General features: G+C 31.0%; 1 protein-coding gene across 1 annotated transcript; it reads right to left on the bottom strand.

Moving 5' to 3' along the window:
• Nucleotides 1-3,753: 3,753 nt before the first annotated feature.
• Nucleotides 3,754-14,447, bottom strand: LOC146528693 (uncharacterized). The gene is made up of 2 exons (XM_085203591.1): nt 14,304-14,447; nt 3,754-5,921 (listed from the first exon to the last, which is right to left on the bottom strand). Exon 2 carries the CDS (start codon nt 5,905-5,907, stop codon nt 4,798-4,800), a length of 1,110 nt encoding a protein of 369 aa, XP_085059717.1. The 5' UTR covers nt 5,908-5,921; nt 14,304-14,447; the 3' UTR covers nt 3,754-4,797.
• Nucleotides 14,448-14,888: the final 441 nt, after the last annotated feature.

A 14,888-nucleotide genomic window follows, 5' to 3' on the forward strand; every position in this document is an offset into this window, starting at 1 on the left:
TACACCTGGAAAGCTACTGTATAGGTCAATAAATAAACTACTAATTATGTTTTCGTTTACAAAATTCGTTTGCAAAATTTGAAGAATAAATATATAGTAGGTGTATTTCGATCAGTGTTTACGAATTATATATTTAATAACGATCTTAATTTACGATAGAGACAGTAATTAATAAAAGTTTCACATATAGCACTGCTGCACCTATGAGTGTTTCATTACCGTCAAGCTTCCACAATAAGCAATACAAAAATATTGCATGATATAAAATATTTATTAGAATAATCTGATAGGAAAATATACAAAATGGGAATAAAAATATTTTACAAATTTGTATCAAATTATTAATTTAAATTTTATTAAGCCTTACTTATGTTATTGGTTTTTTTATATTTGTATCCGGAATTTGGAGTTCTGTTAAACATTATTCTTTATATAATTTACCCATTGACTGATTGTGTATCTCACATTTGTGGTTCTGAAACTGTACGATATTTTTATTACAGACACAGTTCAGAATTCTGTATGTAAGTGGGACGAGGTTAAATATTTTTTTTACTTTTCGTTTTCAAAAACGAACTGAGATAAATAAAGTTGTTACTTTAAATGCGAACAAATTTAAAAAAACCATATTAAGTATATTTTAAAATTTCAGTAAATCAAACATCCAATATTACACGCTGTATCCCGCTCACAGTAGGGTAGGCCGAAGGAATCTAGTCTTAAGAAGTGTTTTAAGTATTATCAATATAATATTGGTAATATAAAGCAAAAATATAAGCAAAGACAAATAAGTGAGTAATGAAAGTGCTTAATTTAGCAGAACGACTAACGACGACACGATTCAGACATAAATAACAAGTTTGTGATTAAGATACAAATAATAAGTCATTTGAAATTAAGGAAATATTAAAAAATTACAGCACCACAGGTGATATTGAACAGCAAAATATGAATTGCATATATTGCAAATGCATTAAATTACTTTTTAGTTTTCTGTACTCCTCGTCCTTCGAGTTCCTGGTAAGATCAACGATCAGCGTCCAGTTGTTTCTACAAAATCATACCTATACTGCATTTCTGGCTGATTTTGATAATAAATAAATAATTCAGTCGAAATTCAATTGTTAACATGATTTTTTATAAGTAAAACCTGTTGACCTTTGTAGAAATACGAATGATTTGTAAGCACAGTTAAGATAAATTAAATATAACAATTGAAACGGAATCAATATTTTCATGTAATTTGTAATTAAGAACTTATTAGAAAAGGTGGCAGCGCCATAGGTGATATTGAGTAGTAAAATATGAATTGCATAGAAATATATACAAATGCATTCAATTACTCTTTCGTTTTCTGTACTCCTTGTCCTTCGAGTTCCTGGTAAGATCAGTGTACATCGTTCTATAAAAAAAAACAATGTTATTTTCGTCTATTTGCATTTTTGGCTAATAATAATTAATGTATTTTGTTTGACGTTTTGAATCATTTTGTTCATTAAGAATATAATAAGTTGCAATACCTTTTCTTCCTTCCTGACTTCTTCCTTTACTCTTCTTTCTTGCTAACTTTGTTAGTGATCTAAAAATTGTTCGTCTACATCTATTTTAAATAAATAAGCGTCCTAAAAATATGAATTCATTATTTTTCTTCAAATAAATGAGGAATACTAAAATATCAGTAAAATTGTGATTTAATTAATGTTCATAAATAGATTAATAAAGTGCATCATACATTAAGCGTGTAAAAAGGCAAAATGCACACGAAGGTCGTCGAGTTCAGTGACCGCATGACGAGCGATGACCCAGAGAAGGGTGCTCTTGAAGGGGATAGGGCCCCTTTGGTGTCGCTTACAAAAGGAACGATCACCAGGGCAGCATGAACGCGAGGAGATTGAGGTGCATACATGCACTTTGCACCGAATGCGTGTGACGTAAACCAGTTAGTATTGTATTATTTGATATTGCACTTTTCAAGTTGGTGAGTGTCATACAATTCGCTCGCGTGCCAGAAACAGCGTGTTGTGTTAAATGGACATTAATATTTATCTATTTAACGACATAATGTCCTATCGAAGTTTTTATAAATATATCGTAGTTTCGTTCATGTTTATTTGTACTTTTTATTGTCTTCTTTCATATTTGCGTAAAATGAGATTTTTATAAGATAAAATAGTTAAAGACAAAGTGCTACAAATATCACATGTAAATTTTATAGATAAAATTGAATTTAAGTAAATTCTAAAAACTATTCTATTATAATTAAAGCTACGAATAAAAAAAGGTTACATTATATGCAACGTTGGCATCACTATTTACTATTATAACAAAACTGAGCAGCTCTGAAAAAATATGCAAATAACATTAATGTAATAAACACTTAAAGTCACTTTAAGAATAACAATTAAAGCTTCATAAAAACTTACAAAAAAATGTATTTACAAAAATAAAATCTAGAAACTAGTTTGTTTTTTGTAGTTGCCAGTAACGATCGTTAAACGGCGTAAATTTTGTGCGCCATCGCCTACGCTTATGCTCAAATTAGAATAACGAATCTCTAGCGAAAAACACCTGCAACGCCGTTGGCACGTGCGAAAGCTTCGTGTATCATTGGAGGTTTTGTATATTAGATAATCATTCTTTCTCGAATGTTCCCGAGTCACGAAACTAGTTTGTGTTTGGTTCAAGGCGGTTGTTCCAGGAATAGCCCTATGACTGATGCTTTTAAAATAGACTTGGAATAGCTCGTCGTGTGTTTACCCTATTCTCCACGCGTCGTTCTTTCTACCTACGTTGTTTAAAATAACAAAAGTTTTGAAATTATCATTATAATTACTTATTGTAAAAACATGTATTGAGGCCAGTTGTGGCGCAGAGGCACAAGTGTGTGACTGTAACTGACGCGACTGATTGTGGGTTCGAGCCCCACTCGATGAAATGAAATGTTTATTTAAATTTATGTTTCCATTTTTTTGCTCTGGTGTTGAGGCAAAGTGCGGCGTTGAGTTCCACCACCCAATACGCAATGTCTCCATATTTTAACGGAAAAGAAAGTAGAAAGTGGGGAACGGAGTGCCTTAACACTCTTCCCTCTGCCTACCCTGCCGCGAGCGGATTACGGCGTGAAGCTGATTTATTTATTTATCTATCTTCTAATTAATAATATAATCTATCTATTTATTTTATTAAAAATTATAGATTAGATAATTACAGATATTTGAAAATATTAATTTTATTAATTATTTACTTTATGTAAATATTTACTAACATTTTCACTAAAACATGAATATGTAATGATTTCTTTTAATAAAAAAAAGATATATTCAATAATATCATACATCACATAAATATCGAATTATTTAAACAAAATCGAGATTCCGTTAATAAACAAGGTAAACAACAAGTACGTCATGAATCTTCGGAACGCTAGGAACGTGGGTGTTTGCTAGTGGAGAATCTGGAGCAGGCAGTTACAATCGCCATGTACTAGGGCATCATATTATAGTAGGAGTGCAGTGGTGGTTAAGACATTAGCGCCATCTGTTGCTGAATAGATAATTTAACTTTATCGATAATTTTTGATTATCACCTTTTTTTTGTACAAGATGTCTCCGCTATAGTGATATTTACTAGTTCTTCTGTATACGTTGTCTTGGCAAATAAAGTTATTCATTTTAGTTTCATCGTAAATTTTAATATCTTTTGCTTTAATTGGAAGCATATAAAGATAAAAAGAAAAAATTGAACAATAGTGTTATTGTTACAATATAATGGTGTTTAATAAAGACTTATATACATTTCTTACAGTATGTATAGTGTTATATTATGTACATAATGATAAGTTGTCAGGTCAAAGCAAACATAAATAAGATAAATAATACGAAAAATGTGTAAATATTAATTTATATTTTTACAATGCCTGAATTTTAGTTTATGATAGAGCTACAAATTCGTCATTTAAAATAACCGTCATACTAGTCTTAAGTTTTAAAATAAGAAATTATTGCACGTGCGCTTAAGCTTAACTAGGTATAGCTTTTGTATTTACAGAACTATAAATATATTTATAATCTATATTTTCATTCATAAAAATTAAATTAACAACAGAATGGTTGAAGTTTAAAAACATAAATAATAAAATTTAACATAACATAACTTATGAGATCAAATAGGAAATGTAATAGGATTATTTGTAGATTTATTGGAACAGTTATATTATGTAAACATTATGTTATAAATTAAAATTTATTAAGTAATATATATAAAATAAAATAAATAAAGTAAAATTCTAATTTTATAATACTTCGAATTCGTTTCAAAGAATGTATGTATATTTCATCTAAATCTATTCATTGCCTTATTGTTACTGCGGTTTTAGAAAAAAAGCTTATTGCTTTCAACACGTAGTTTCATATTTACAATATTTATCATGCACTAAACAATCTTCACTACAATTATAATAGAAAAGGAATTTGATTAATTCTATTTCGTTATAATTATATTTATTTCCACAATCACTATTATCAAAACAATGAAAAAATTTAAATAATAATTTTTCGTTATACACTTATTTCCACTTCAGTCACATATCAGTTGTACTTACTAACTTTATTGTATAATTAAAGAAATACTAAGTGTAACACTAAATACAATAAAACCTTCAAAAAGTGACTGACTGATTGACTCATAATAAAACCTCCAAAAATCTACAAATCTTGACTAGAATTATGTATTTACAATGTATTCATAATACTTTAAAATTGTTATAAGACTAGAATTAAAAATGTCAATGTCAAGTCATTACACCAAATCGTCGTAGTTCTCATTGAAAGTTTGATCCATAGGATCACTGTCGAAGGGAGTAGTTTCCTTTTGGCAGGAATCCTTCTGCGCGAGAAGTCGATCACATGCGTTAAGGCGCCCATGTAGGACCTCATACACGCGGGTCATGGATGCAACTTTTTCTTTGTTGGATGGATCCGTTTCTATCGCAAAAAGCCTAGAATCTAATAATTTGATCGCCGCCACGATGTAGTTTCGCAATGTTTTTGTTTTGTGTTCACTACTAATTCTTTCTAGAAATGCGCATACTTGTCGTTCCCCACAGAGTAATACGTCGACATCGTAAGCGAGAGGTGAGTGTTGGCGATGAAGATACGCGATCAAGCGCTTAGCATATCGCCGGTATGTGCGGTAGATTTTTCTCTTACGCGTTCCAAGTGTTCTTCCCATAGTCATTGATTTTTTCATATCATCAATGACAGCTTTGTATCCAGCGTCGATTTTGGAATCGAAGATATCTCGCAAGCGCGTTTCTACAGGCTGAAGTTCGTAAGGCGCAGGTGAGGGTGGTAATGATGGAGAAGAAGGTGGCGGCGACGGTGGGAGAGAATTACGGGGGGTTTCTTCCTCGCTTGACTCGCTTGAGACTCGGTTTTCAGCTGGGTTTGTCTCTGGTATAGAATAAGGACGAGTGCGAGCACGTGATCGTTGTACCCGGGCTGGACGAGGGGCAGTTCTCGCATTGTATGCTGTTAAAACATTTGCGTCCTGTTCTGTTAGAGGGCGAGCTCGCTGAGTAGCCGCTAGTGGTATAATCCTTATTTTCACTAAAGAATAACTTTGATGAATTTTTGCTCGAATTCGTGGATCATCATAATCTTCACCCCAGAGGTCTCGTATAGCCGACTCCTTTAAAAATCTGACTTGGCAGAGTTCTCCATTGAAAAATCTTTTTCTTTGCTGCTCATTGAGGGCGTCTCGTTCTGCCCCAGTCAAGCCATGAATCTTAGTCAAGTGATCCGGAAGTTTTCCATATGTAAATCGTGCACAGTCTTCTATGGGACATGGTATATTTGCGTGATTTTGTTTCTTAGTGCGAGCGCCGGCTGGAGCTGGCCGCGCACTCATTTTGTATCGTTAATCTGTAACAACATAGATATAAGTGAATTACTTATAAATCAAATCAATTTCACGCTGTATCCCGCGTAAAACATGGTAAGCAGAAGGAACCTAGTGTTAAGACACTCCGTTCCCCATTTACTGCCGAATTTGTCGACGCATTGCTTCTTGAGTGGTAGAACTCAATGCTGTGTTTTTTTTGCCTTGTGTAAGAGCGAAGAAAAGAAAATGTTAGTTCATATGAACTACCAATAAGTTTATATAATAAAATAAGTGCGATGATTTATCTACTAAATCATATAAACGATTAAGCTATTTTTTCAGTTTCGACAATTGAATCGAACTGAAATGAAGGTCCGTTAATTTATTTAGAGTATGTTTATCAACGAGGGTGGCTGTCCGAGTATAATAATTGTGTTGACGGAGGCCGGAGGCTGTTTGCGGAGTACCTTGTCCGTTTAATTTATTGAAAACAATGCTCCTTCGAAGGATGTCACATCTTGCTCTTAATGTAAATGATCTTATTTGGTGAAATCATCTTTTGATTCTTTATCTGAGACTATTGTCTACTAAATTATAATATAAGTTTAACGATAAAACTTATATGTTCAGTATAGCATAATATACAAGATTTTGAAAACTTAAGCACATAAGGAATAATATTAAAAAAAAAATTACGTTGTCAAGTTTTTTTTTGTAATAAAAACCAAAGAAATGAATAAATAAACCATTCCCATCAGCTTTTCTTAAGAGTAACGAAAATTACGAAACTTTTTAAGAAGTTTTGATTTTTAAAATAAAAGATTTCTTTTTAAATACAGAGAGACGTTCACAGAAAACGATTGTTTGTGCTTGTTTATAACATATAGATTATCATTAGGTACAAAAATAATTCCGTCACCTATCCATCCATTCTTGCATTTTCTCACATAGACTCTAACATAATATTTATATAATTTCAGAAACAAAATACAAATTATGATAAAAGTAAATAGCATTTGGGATATAATAAACACAACCTAAAACAATATTCTCTGTAGAAGTAGGCACAACAATTAAGTTGCTATAATAATATTTCCGGAGCCCCACAATGACTAACATAACGGCCAGTGGAGTCTGATTGAACTAATATTTATTTTGGAAATTAGCTCGTACCGACCGTCTTAGCCCGAGCCCATTCGCCGCGAAATTATAAATAATCTAAATTAAACGTCTCTCTTGGGGCAACTCCGCGATATCTTGCTATTGTTTAATATTCTTCAATTAATAATTTTGATTGGCTTTGGAATATTAGCTTGGTATGTATCTTATTATTATTGAAAAATATAATATGCTACTGGCGGTCGTACAAAAATAATAAATTGATATTTTATTTTTCCGTTAATATTTTTTTCGTTTTCTATATATTATATAGCTAGCATATTATATAAATTTTATAAGTGTATTGTAAGTAATGCGTACTTCTAGTATACTTTCATATCATAATAATGCTAATTCTTTTTTATTTTTATAATTATTAAAATTCCTTATTGAAATAATTGTAGCTCGATTTAAACTTGAGCATCATGTCACCATCGATAATCACCAAATATATATATAAAAAACCTTATAATATAAATCCAGTACAAGCTGGAAGGATAATAACTTTTAAATATAATAAAGCATATATATATGTAAAAAAAGTCTCAAATAAAACTAAACGACTCTAAAACAAACTCGGCACCCATATAGATCTCCGATTATTTTGTCAATGAAATTGAAAACGACATCATTGTTCATTTAATTTTGCTCTCATTTCAAATTTATGTTGTTAGTGGGATTGGTATTTGCTTCATATATTTTGTACAATTGACTCGAAACAAAACCAAATTTTAATTCGTAACATTTATGGTGTCCTACGCTTTAATTAATTAATGCCTCCTGCTAAAATAATGCCGTCATTATCACTAGAAGCGCCGCCGTCCCATTTTTGACCCAAACGCAAGGTTGATTGTATATAACTTTTTTATTTGTTAATTTATGTAGATGAATTTTTTTTACTACTACCAATTTTACACCTTTATTTAATTAAAAATATAAATAATTTTATAGCAGTCATACTTTTTGAAAAAAAAATAGGTTTACCTAGAACTGCCGCTGGGTCATTTTTGTCCCGCCATTATTATTTTATTATTTGAGGGTATAATTTGACATATTTTCATGCCTCGGGGACGAGGTGGAGGGGAAAGGGCAATGCGGGGGCGGAAAAAAATTGAATAGTAGGTTTAGCAGTCAATGCCTAAGTTTTTAGGGTTCTGTAGCTTTTAAGGAAAAAAAAACCCTTATAAGATCATTTTTTTGTCCATCCGTCTGTCTGTGCCTTTATCTCAGGAATGCTTGGAGAAATCGAGTTGATATTCATATGAGTATATGAATATGAACTATATGACGATCTACAGTCCCTTCATTTCCTGAAAAAGCGCCCTTAAAAAAATATATGACTATTTATATAGTAAAAAACATGTATTTCGACACTATAAAGGGAATCAAATTAATAAGGTACTTTCAGTTAACTTAGAATTATAAAATCTGGCAGCTAGCATCTACATGTAGTACTAGTACAGGAAAAAATCTGAAAACTATACATTTATGTATAAATCTTAAAAAATAATAGCCTGAAAAGTGGGGTAAAATTGGTGTCAATACTAAATTTTGCCGCTAATCCAAGTGAGGTATCAGATGAAAGGATGACTAAGCTAGGCTTGAATTTCAGAAAAACACTTGATACCAAATGTGGGCAATTGTAGGGTAAGTAGAGGGAACCTGGGAACCTAGTGCTATGCACTCCGCTGGCATTTTCCGCCGAATTCTGGAGGCATTACCACGCAATGTTATAAATCATCTGTGATGTATCACTGATGAAGAATATATTAATGTATTACTTGGCCTACTAATAATATTAACTAGTTTCAATAACTTATAATTTTGTAAGAGTTATTCAGTTAGTTGTCACGACCTTAGAACGTATTAGAAATATTTGATTCTTTCTTTGTGTTTTATTTTTTGGTACTTTTATGTTTGCTAAAGAATAAGAATTGATTATTAAATATGGTCTACATATTTTACGAATAATTTTAATAATATTTTTTTTGTATTATACCAACAATCAACATAATAAGTAGAATGGGACAAATTTGTCACGACGGCGGTTCAGGGAGGGTATCAATCTTCGGCACTTCTAGTGTTATACGGTGAAATCTATACAATTCTAGCATCATTTTATATTAGCATATTATACACAACTTTGCCCGATTGTATAAAAACTTTAATAATCATTCAAAAAGAACAGGCAATGCTTCTTATGTCTTAATAAATATTAGTAAATTATTATAATAGTACTTTATCGAAATTAATCGTTATATTATTACAAGAAGGTAATAACAGCGACAGAATGTTTAAGATAATTTCAAAACTGTATACAGTAATCTATTTAATATTAAACAAGAAGCGGTATTCTTTGGGTACAGAATTCACAGGAACGAACGTAAAATCTCGACGTACCAAGTCGCGACGGCCGTCACAGAGACACGAGTATGACAAGAACGACACGTAAATTAGCACCAAGTTTTCATAAAGCTCCCCTTGTGAGTGGAAGTAGCGCGGCTTGAATAAATAACTAATTTGCATATTTAATACAGATATCGTGGCAGATTCAATTGTTCAAATCTTGAATTATTAATCCAGGCCGCGGTTAGCTTATTACCCTCTGGCTGGTAATCAAATATTCAGATCAGCTTTTCTTTAATTAGCTCAGTGACGCTATGAATTTTTTTGTAACTTATTTTGCGATATAAAATGTACTTCGTCACTGAAGACACCTTTATTTTATTATTGGGTTGTTTGGGTAAAAAAGAAATGGAGGGAAGTCAGTGCTATATTATTTTTTAGAACATTTTGGATTTTGAATATTAGTTTGTGGAATGTTATGTCACATTACTAAACTAATTGGCAACTAGTTAAATATATTATTATGTACATTGGAACCCACACATAAACAACATAAACATTAATTTTATTACCATTTGAATTTAATGGGATTATTTCTATCATGTTCTAGTTACAATCATGGGGAGTGTTCTGAAGAACTGTTTGATCTGTTACCTGAATGTATTTGAGTTTTAATGTACAAATGTTTCGACAACAAAAAATCTAATCAGCTTTACGTTGTATCCCACACACAGCAGGATAGGCAGAGGGAACCTAGTGCCAAGACACTCTTTTTTTAAATTTTTCATGCATTCTCATAGTCATTTTCATATTAATCATTTTCCCAACTGTTCGAAAAATGTAAAACTCTCGCACAACAGACGCACTTCACGCGTTTCGACCAACGCTTACTACGTAGCCTTGCCACCCTCCCTTGTAAATAGTAAACAAGGGGACGTAAACATGGGGTGCATTTGATATGCAACCAAAACAATACGCATTGACGTATCTGAAACAGTAATTTTCTTTGTCTAAGAAGAACTATACGTATTATTTATAAAATATATCTAATTTATTCTAACTGAAATAAATATAACGTAGAAAATAGATTGTGGTGAATCGCTAGGATCTTTTGAAAAAATATGAAATATTTTTTCATTTCTTTAAAATTTAATTTTATAAGAAAAGAAAATTAAACGTAGGCAAGTGAAAGACACAAAAGTTTTTACAAGTTAATTAAAGCATTTGTTTTATTTTGATTGTAGATAGATATATTAAAGTATTTTATTCCTAACAGTAAGTATTAAATACGTCTTATATCCTCATAATTAAACATAATTAATAGGCGGTGTTTATGCAGTTTTTACTAATATAACTTATACTTTGTTCAATATTAAAATTCAATTAAAAATGAGAATTTTAATTTGCAACACGTATGAGGAAGCATAATTTTTCAATTACATGTATTTCTTATCTTTATATATATATCTTTTGCATTTTACGAGTTTGGTTGAAAAAATTTAAAAATATTGAATGTGTGTAAATCGAATTTTTAAAAACATCACATCTGTGCTGTTATGGCACTGTTGGCATACTCGCAATAAACAGCGCGCTTTCCAACATATACTAAATTGGGGGAGCTATCGGGGTGATGCATTAAACACTTTAGAATTTTGTAATACCTACCAAAATACTTATTAAACTTTTCTATATATTAATTGGATTAAAATATTGACATTATTATTTTACCTGTGTATAACAATATTTTTTGTATATTTGTAGATATAATGCACCGAGAAGCACTATAGAAAATATGAATATGCAACGAGGTTCTTAAGATATCGACACTAAACTATACGCTTATGAACTTCCTCTTGACATCTAGCATAATATCACTTTCATCTTCAATTTTATTTGATGACTAGCGACCCTCTTGCGGCTTCGCCCGCTTTTACTAATGGATTCTTCATATAATGTATGTTTGCAAAGGACTTAAGATAATGTGAAAATTATTAAACCCTAATGCAACCCGCATTTTCGTAGTTTCAATAAGGATTTTCTAGGTGTTTTACACAGCAAGGATTTTTTTGTAGGTACCGTAATTTTAAATCTGTGCTACTAATCTTTTCAAGTACTTATTAAAATATATTTAAATGACTATTTTTAGATAGTTAAATGACTATTTTTAAACGGAAGAAACTATAAACAAAAACCTACCTACTAATAACTACTACAAAAAATATGAAACCAAATATATCGCGCTGAAATAATACATTCGACTCCAATTATCCAATACGTGCAAACGCCACAACATCTTCGTTGCTATAAAGGCAGGCGGTTTTCGAGCTTATGGTTAATGCTGAACACGGTATGTATTCTGTCCCTGATGAAAAAACTACATAGCTGCCTGTGAGGAAAATTAAATAGAATGCATCGGCCGGTAATCGAACCCGCGCCCGCGTGGCAGGCGAGCATTCTACCACTGAACCACCGATGCGTGTAAGGCAGGCGGGCGCGGCGGGCGCGGCGGACGCGCTTGTATAAGCAAAACGTCGTGGGGCGCGGAGGTACGCATGGCGAGTAGCGAGCCGTTTCGCAGCAAGGATTTTTTGATATTGTAACAACTTCTAAAGTACTTATTAAAATGAAAAACAGTAAAAGACAGTTTTGGTCTACATTAAATGGCCAACGTAACTAAATACTTATTTATATGCTGAGAGTAAGGGATAAGTGAAACTTGAGTAACATACAAATGATGTGTCAACAATTAAATGCGTTGTAAAACTATTCGCAATTCGAAATAGTGTAAAAAGCAAATTTTATCTTCGTTTAACGTAGAAAATTAATAAAGTATTTTAAAGGATAAGGATTAATACCATTATGGGAAAATATCCCTCACAATAAAAAATATATTGAAATTATTATTTTTAGACAAAAAAATGATCACTACACGTTATTCTTAAAAGATACGAACATGCCGTCGCGGACTTTTTTGTAGATCTTATTAAGAGGAACAATACTTCAGTACATTATTTTCATGTAGTATTTACCATTAAAGCAGCGCATGCGCGAAAGTGTCTCAACGGGTAAGACTTTATACACATTTATCGTATTTATTTTAATTTACATAAGAATGTACAAATAATAAACTATATATAAACCTTCCCTGAGAAATACTCGACCTAATGGTGAAAACCGCATCAAAATCCGTTGGGTGGTTTAGAAGAAGAAGAGTTAGAAATTTCAGACAGACACGAAAAGCGACTTTGTTTTATAATATATAGGATAGGATAGGATAGGATAATGAATTGAATTTTTTTACTTTTAGAGCGAGTGCTGTCATGAAAATATCAGCATTTTTTTAGGTACTTGTTTAACAGAATAAGCTCAAGGTATTACTCATTTTTTTACAGACAGCTGACAGCTATTTGAATTTACTATTGATATTGATTACTAAATTTAATTTGTAATAGTGATACAAATCGATTTTGTCGAAATCATAAATGTCAATAACTAGTTCCTCTAAACTGCCTTTTTCATTTATCGATATCAATGATTTTTATCTATTTAATTTTTATTGTGGATTTAATTTGATTTTAAAGAAAAATTAAGACCTCTAAAATAAATGGTAAGGGCCATTGAGCAATCCTCAGGTACCGAAGAAAAGGATGTGGCGGCAGTGAAAAAATTTGGAATTCTTCAAATAAACTTTTATGACAAAGTCTCGGCTTCATAATTTTTTTTTATTTTAAGTCAAGAAGCAACAAATAAATTAAAATATATATTTTCTTATTACAAGATAATTTGTTTTTTGACGCTCATACATGGTACCCAGTCGGGTTTTAGGCGTCGATAATAAGTTGTCTTTTAGTGAGTGCTAATTACCGGAGCTTCGATTAATTAGAGAATTTCCCTACTTTTTGGCATTATAGCTTAAAAAAATATTTATTGTTTTTTCACATAATAATATAATATCTTTATTATATCCATGTTACCCTGCTGTGTGCGGGATACAGCGTGAAGCTGATATAATTTTTAATTTTAATCCATGGTAAAAGTATACAACTTCCTCAAGTATCGGTTTAATGGTGCCGGCATGGTAGTACTCTTTTATTTCTTTTATTTTTTCCATAAATGCTATTTTTTTGTAGCCTAAATTTCTGTTCTAACAATAGTTCAAAATGCACTTTGTTATATTACATTAATGTATATACGAGCAAACGAATAAAAAAAAAGAATAATATAGAATAATTGAACTTTAATGTAATTTCAATTTCATATTGCTAGTTTTCTTTTACAATAAATAAATGATCAAAATTAGTAAAGATTAAAAAAAATCTATACCTATTTATTTTAATTTAAAGTTTTTGGTACCTACTCGTATATTATTTACAATTTTACCCGATCCAGCATACCAATTAAACACGACATTATATGAATACAATAGTATATTTATGTAAAAAAATATATATATTGTCGGATGTGGTAGTATTTAAAAAAAATCTAATTTAAAACAGAAATTAACTCGCAATAATTTAATTAAAAGTCCTATTTAAAAAAAAACATTATAGTGTCGTGTCATGTTAATATCATTTTTATTATAATTATGTTACTCTTTAACATTTAAGCTTGCGTTATATTTTCACCTTTTAAATTTTACTTTTATATTTCGTATTATTTAATTTTGATTGTAAAAATTGGTTTATATATATTTAAAAAAGAGTTTAATCTGTTTATCTAAATTTATTTTTAAAATATTAATCGCAAATAAACACTAAGAGATTTTAATATAAGTATTGAAAAGTAAAGAAATATTACAAAAATAGGTAAAAATAAAAATAAGAAAAAAATACATAAGTATAAAATAAAATAAAAATACAATAATTTTATAGCATAGGCTATGAAAAAATAAAACTATACATTCCCGCTATTAAACCTACCTTTACTTCGTAGGTAACTTCCAAAATGTTGATTGTTTACGAATCTAAACACGTTGTTGTTGTTTATTGTGTACTTAGAAGACCGAACCGAACGTGCTCTCTCCTACACTGCCGGCGCTTAACTGACGTTACGTAATACATCCTGTCGAATTCCTTTTCATCCCTCACTGCCATGCGTTTCTCACAGACTCGTCCAAAATATATTGAGCTTTTTCCCTCCTCCTGTCTTATTAAATTTCAGGAGTTTACAGGGAATAAGAGTACAACGGTAAAGTTCTTTTATAAATGGTTCTCTGGCTTCTGGTTTCATATTTCGCGTGGCAGCGCGAAACTTCGTGCTACGCCGTAGAAAAGCCCCGCCTCAATTTTAGACGTTAGATTCATTACGTAGACCTTCGTAGCACTTGTGACATACTTAGTACTTGTTAAAAATTTAATATGTATTTTGTGTTTTAAATTAGTATTGATTTACTGAAAGTTTTATTTAATTTTTTAAATTTATTTATTTAAAATGTTATTAGGGCTTTGGTGGCTAGGATTTTTTTCTTTTTCTGTATTTTATTACTTGAGCTTTAGGTAGGTACA

The sequence above is a fragment of the Heliconius melpomene genome, chromosome 19, assembly GCF_056956725.1.
Source record: "Heliconius melpomene rosina isolate 202511_hmr_F chromosome 19, ASM5695672v1, whole genome shotgun sequence".
NCBI lineage: Eukaryota > Metazoa > Arthropoda > Insecta > Lepidoptera > Nymphalidae > Heliconius > Heliconius melpomene.

What these genes read in the sequence shown, in the direction of transcription:
- LOC146528693 (XM_085203591.1), bottom strand. Translation starts at nt 5,907, where the DNA reads ATGAGTGCGCGGCCAGCTCCAGCCGGCGCTCGCACTAAGAAACAAAAT.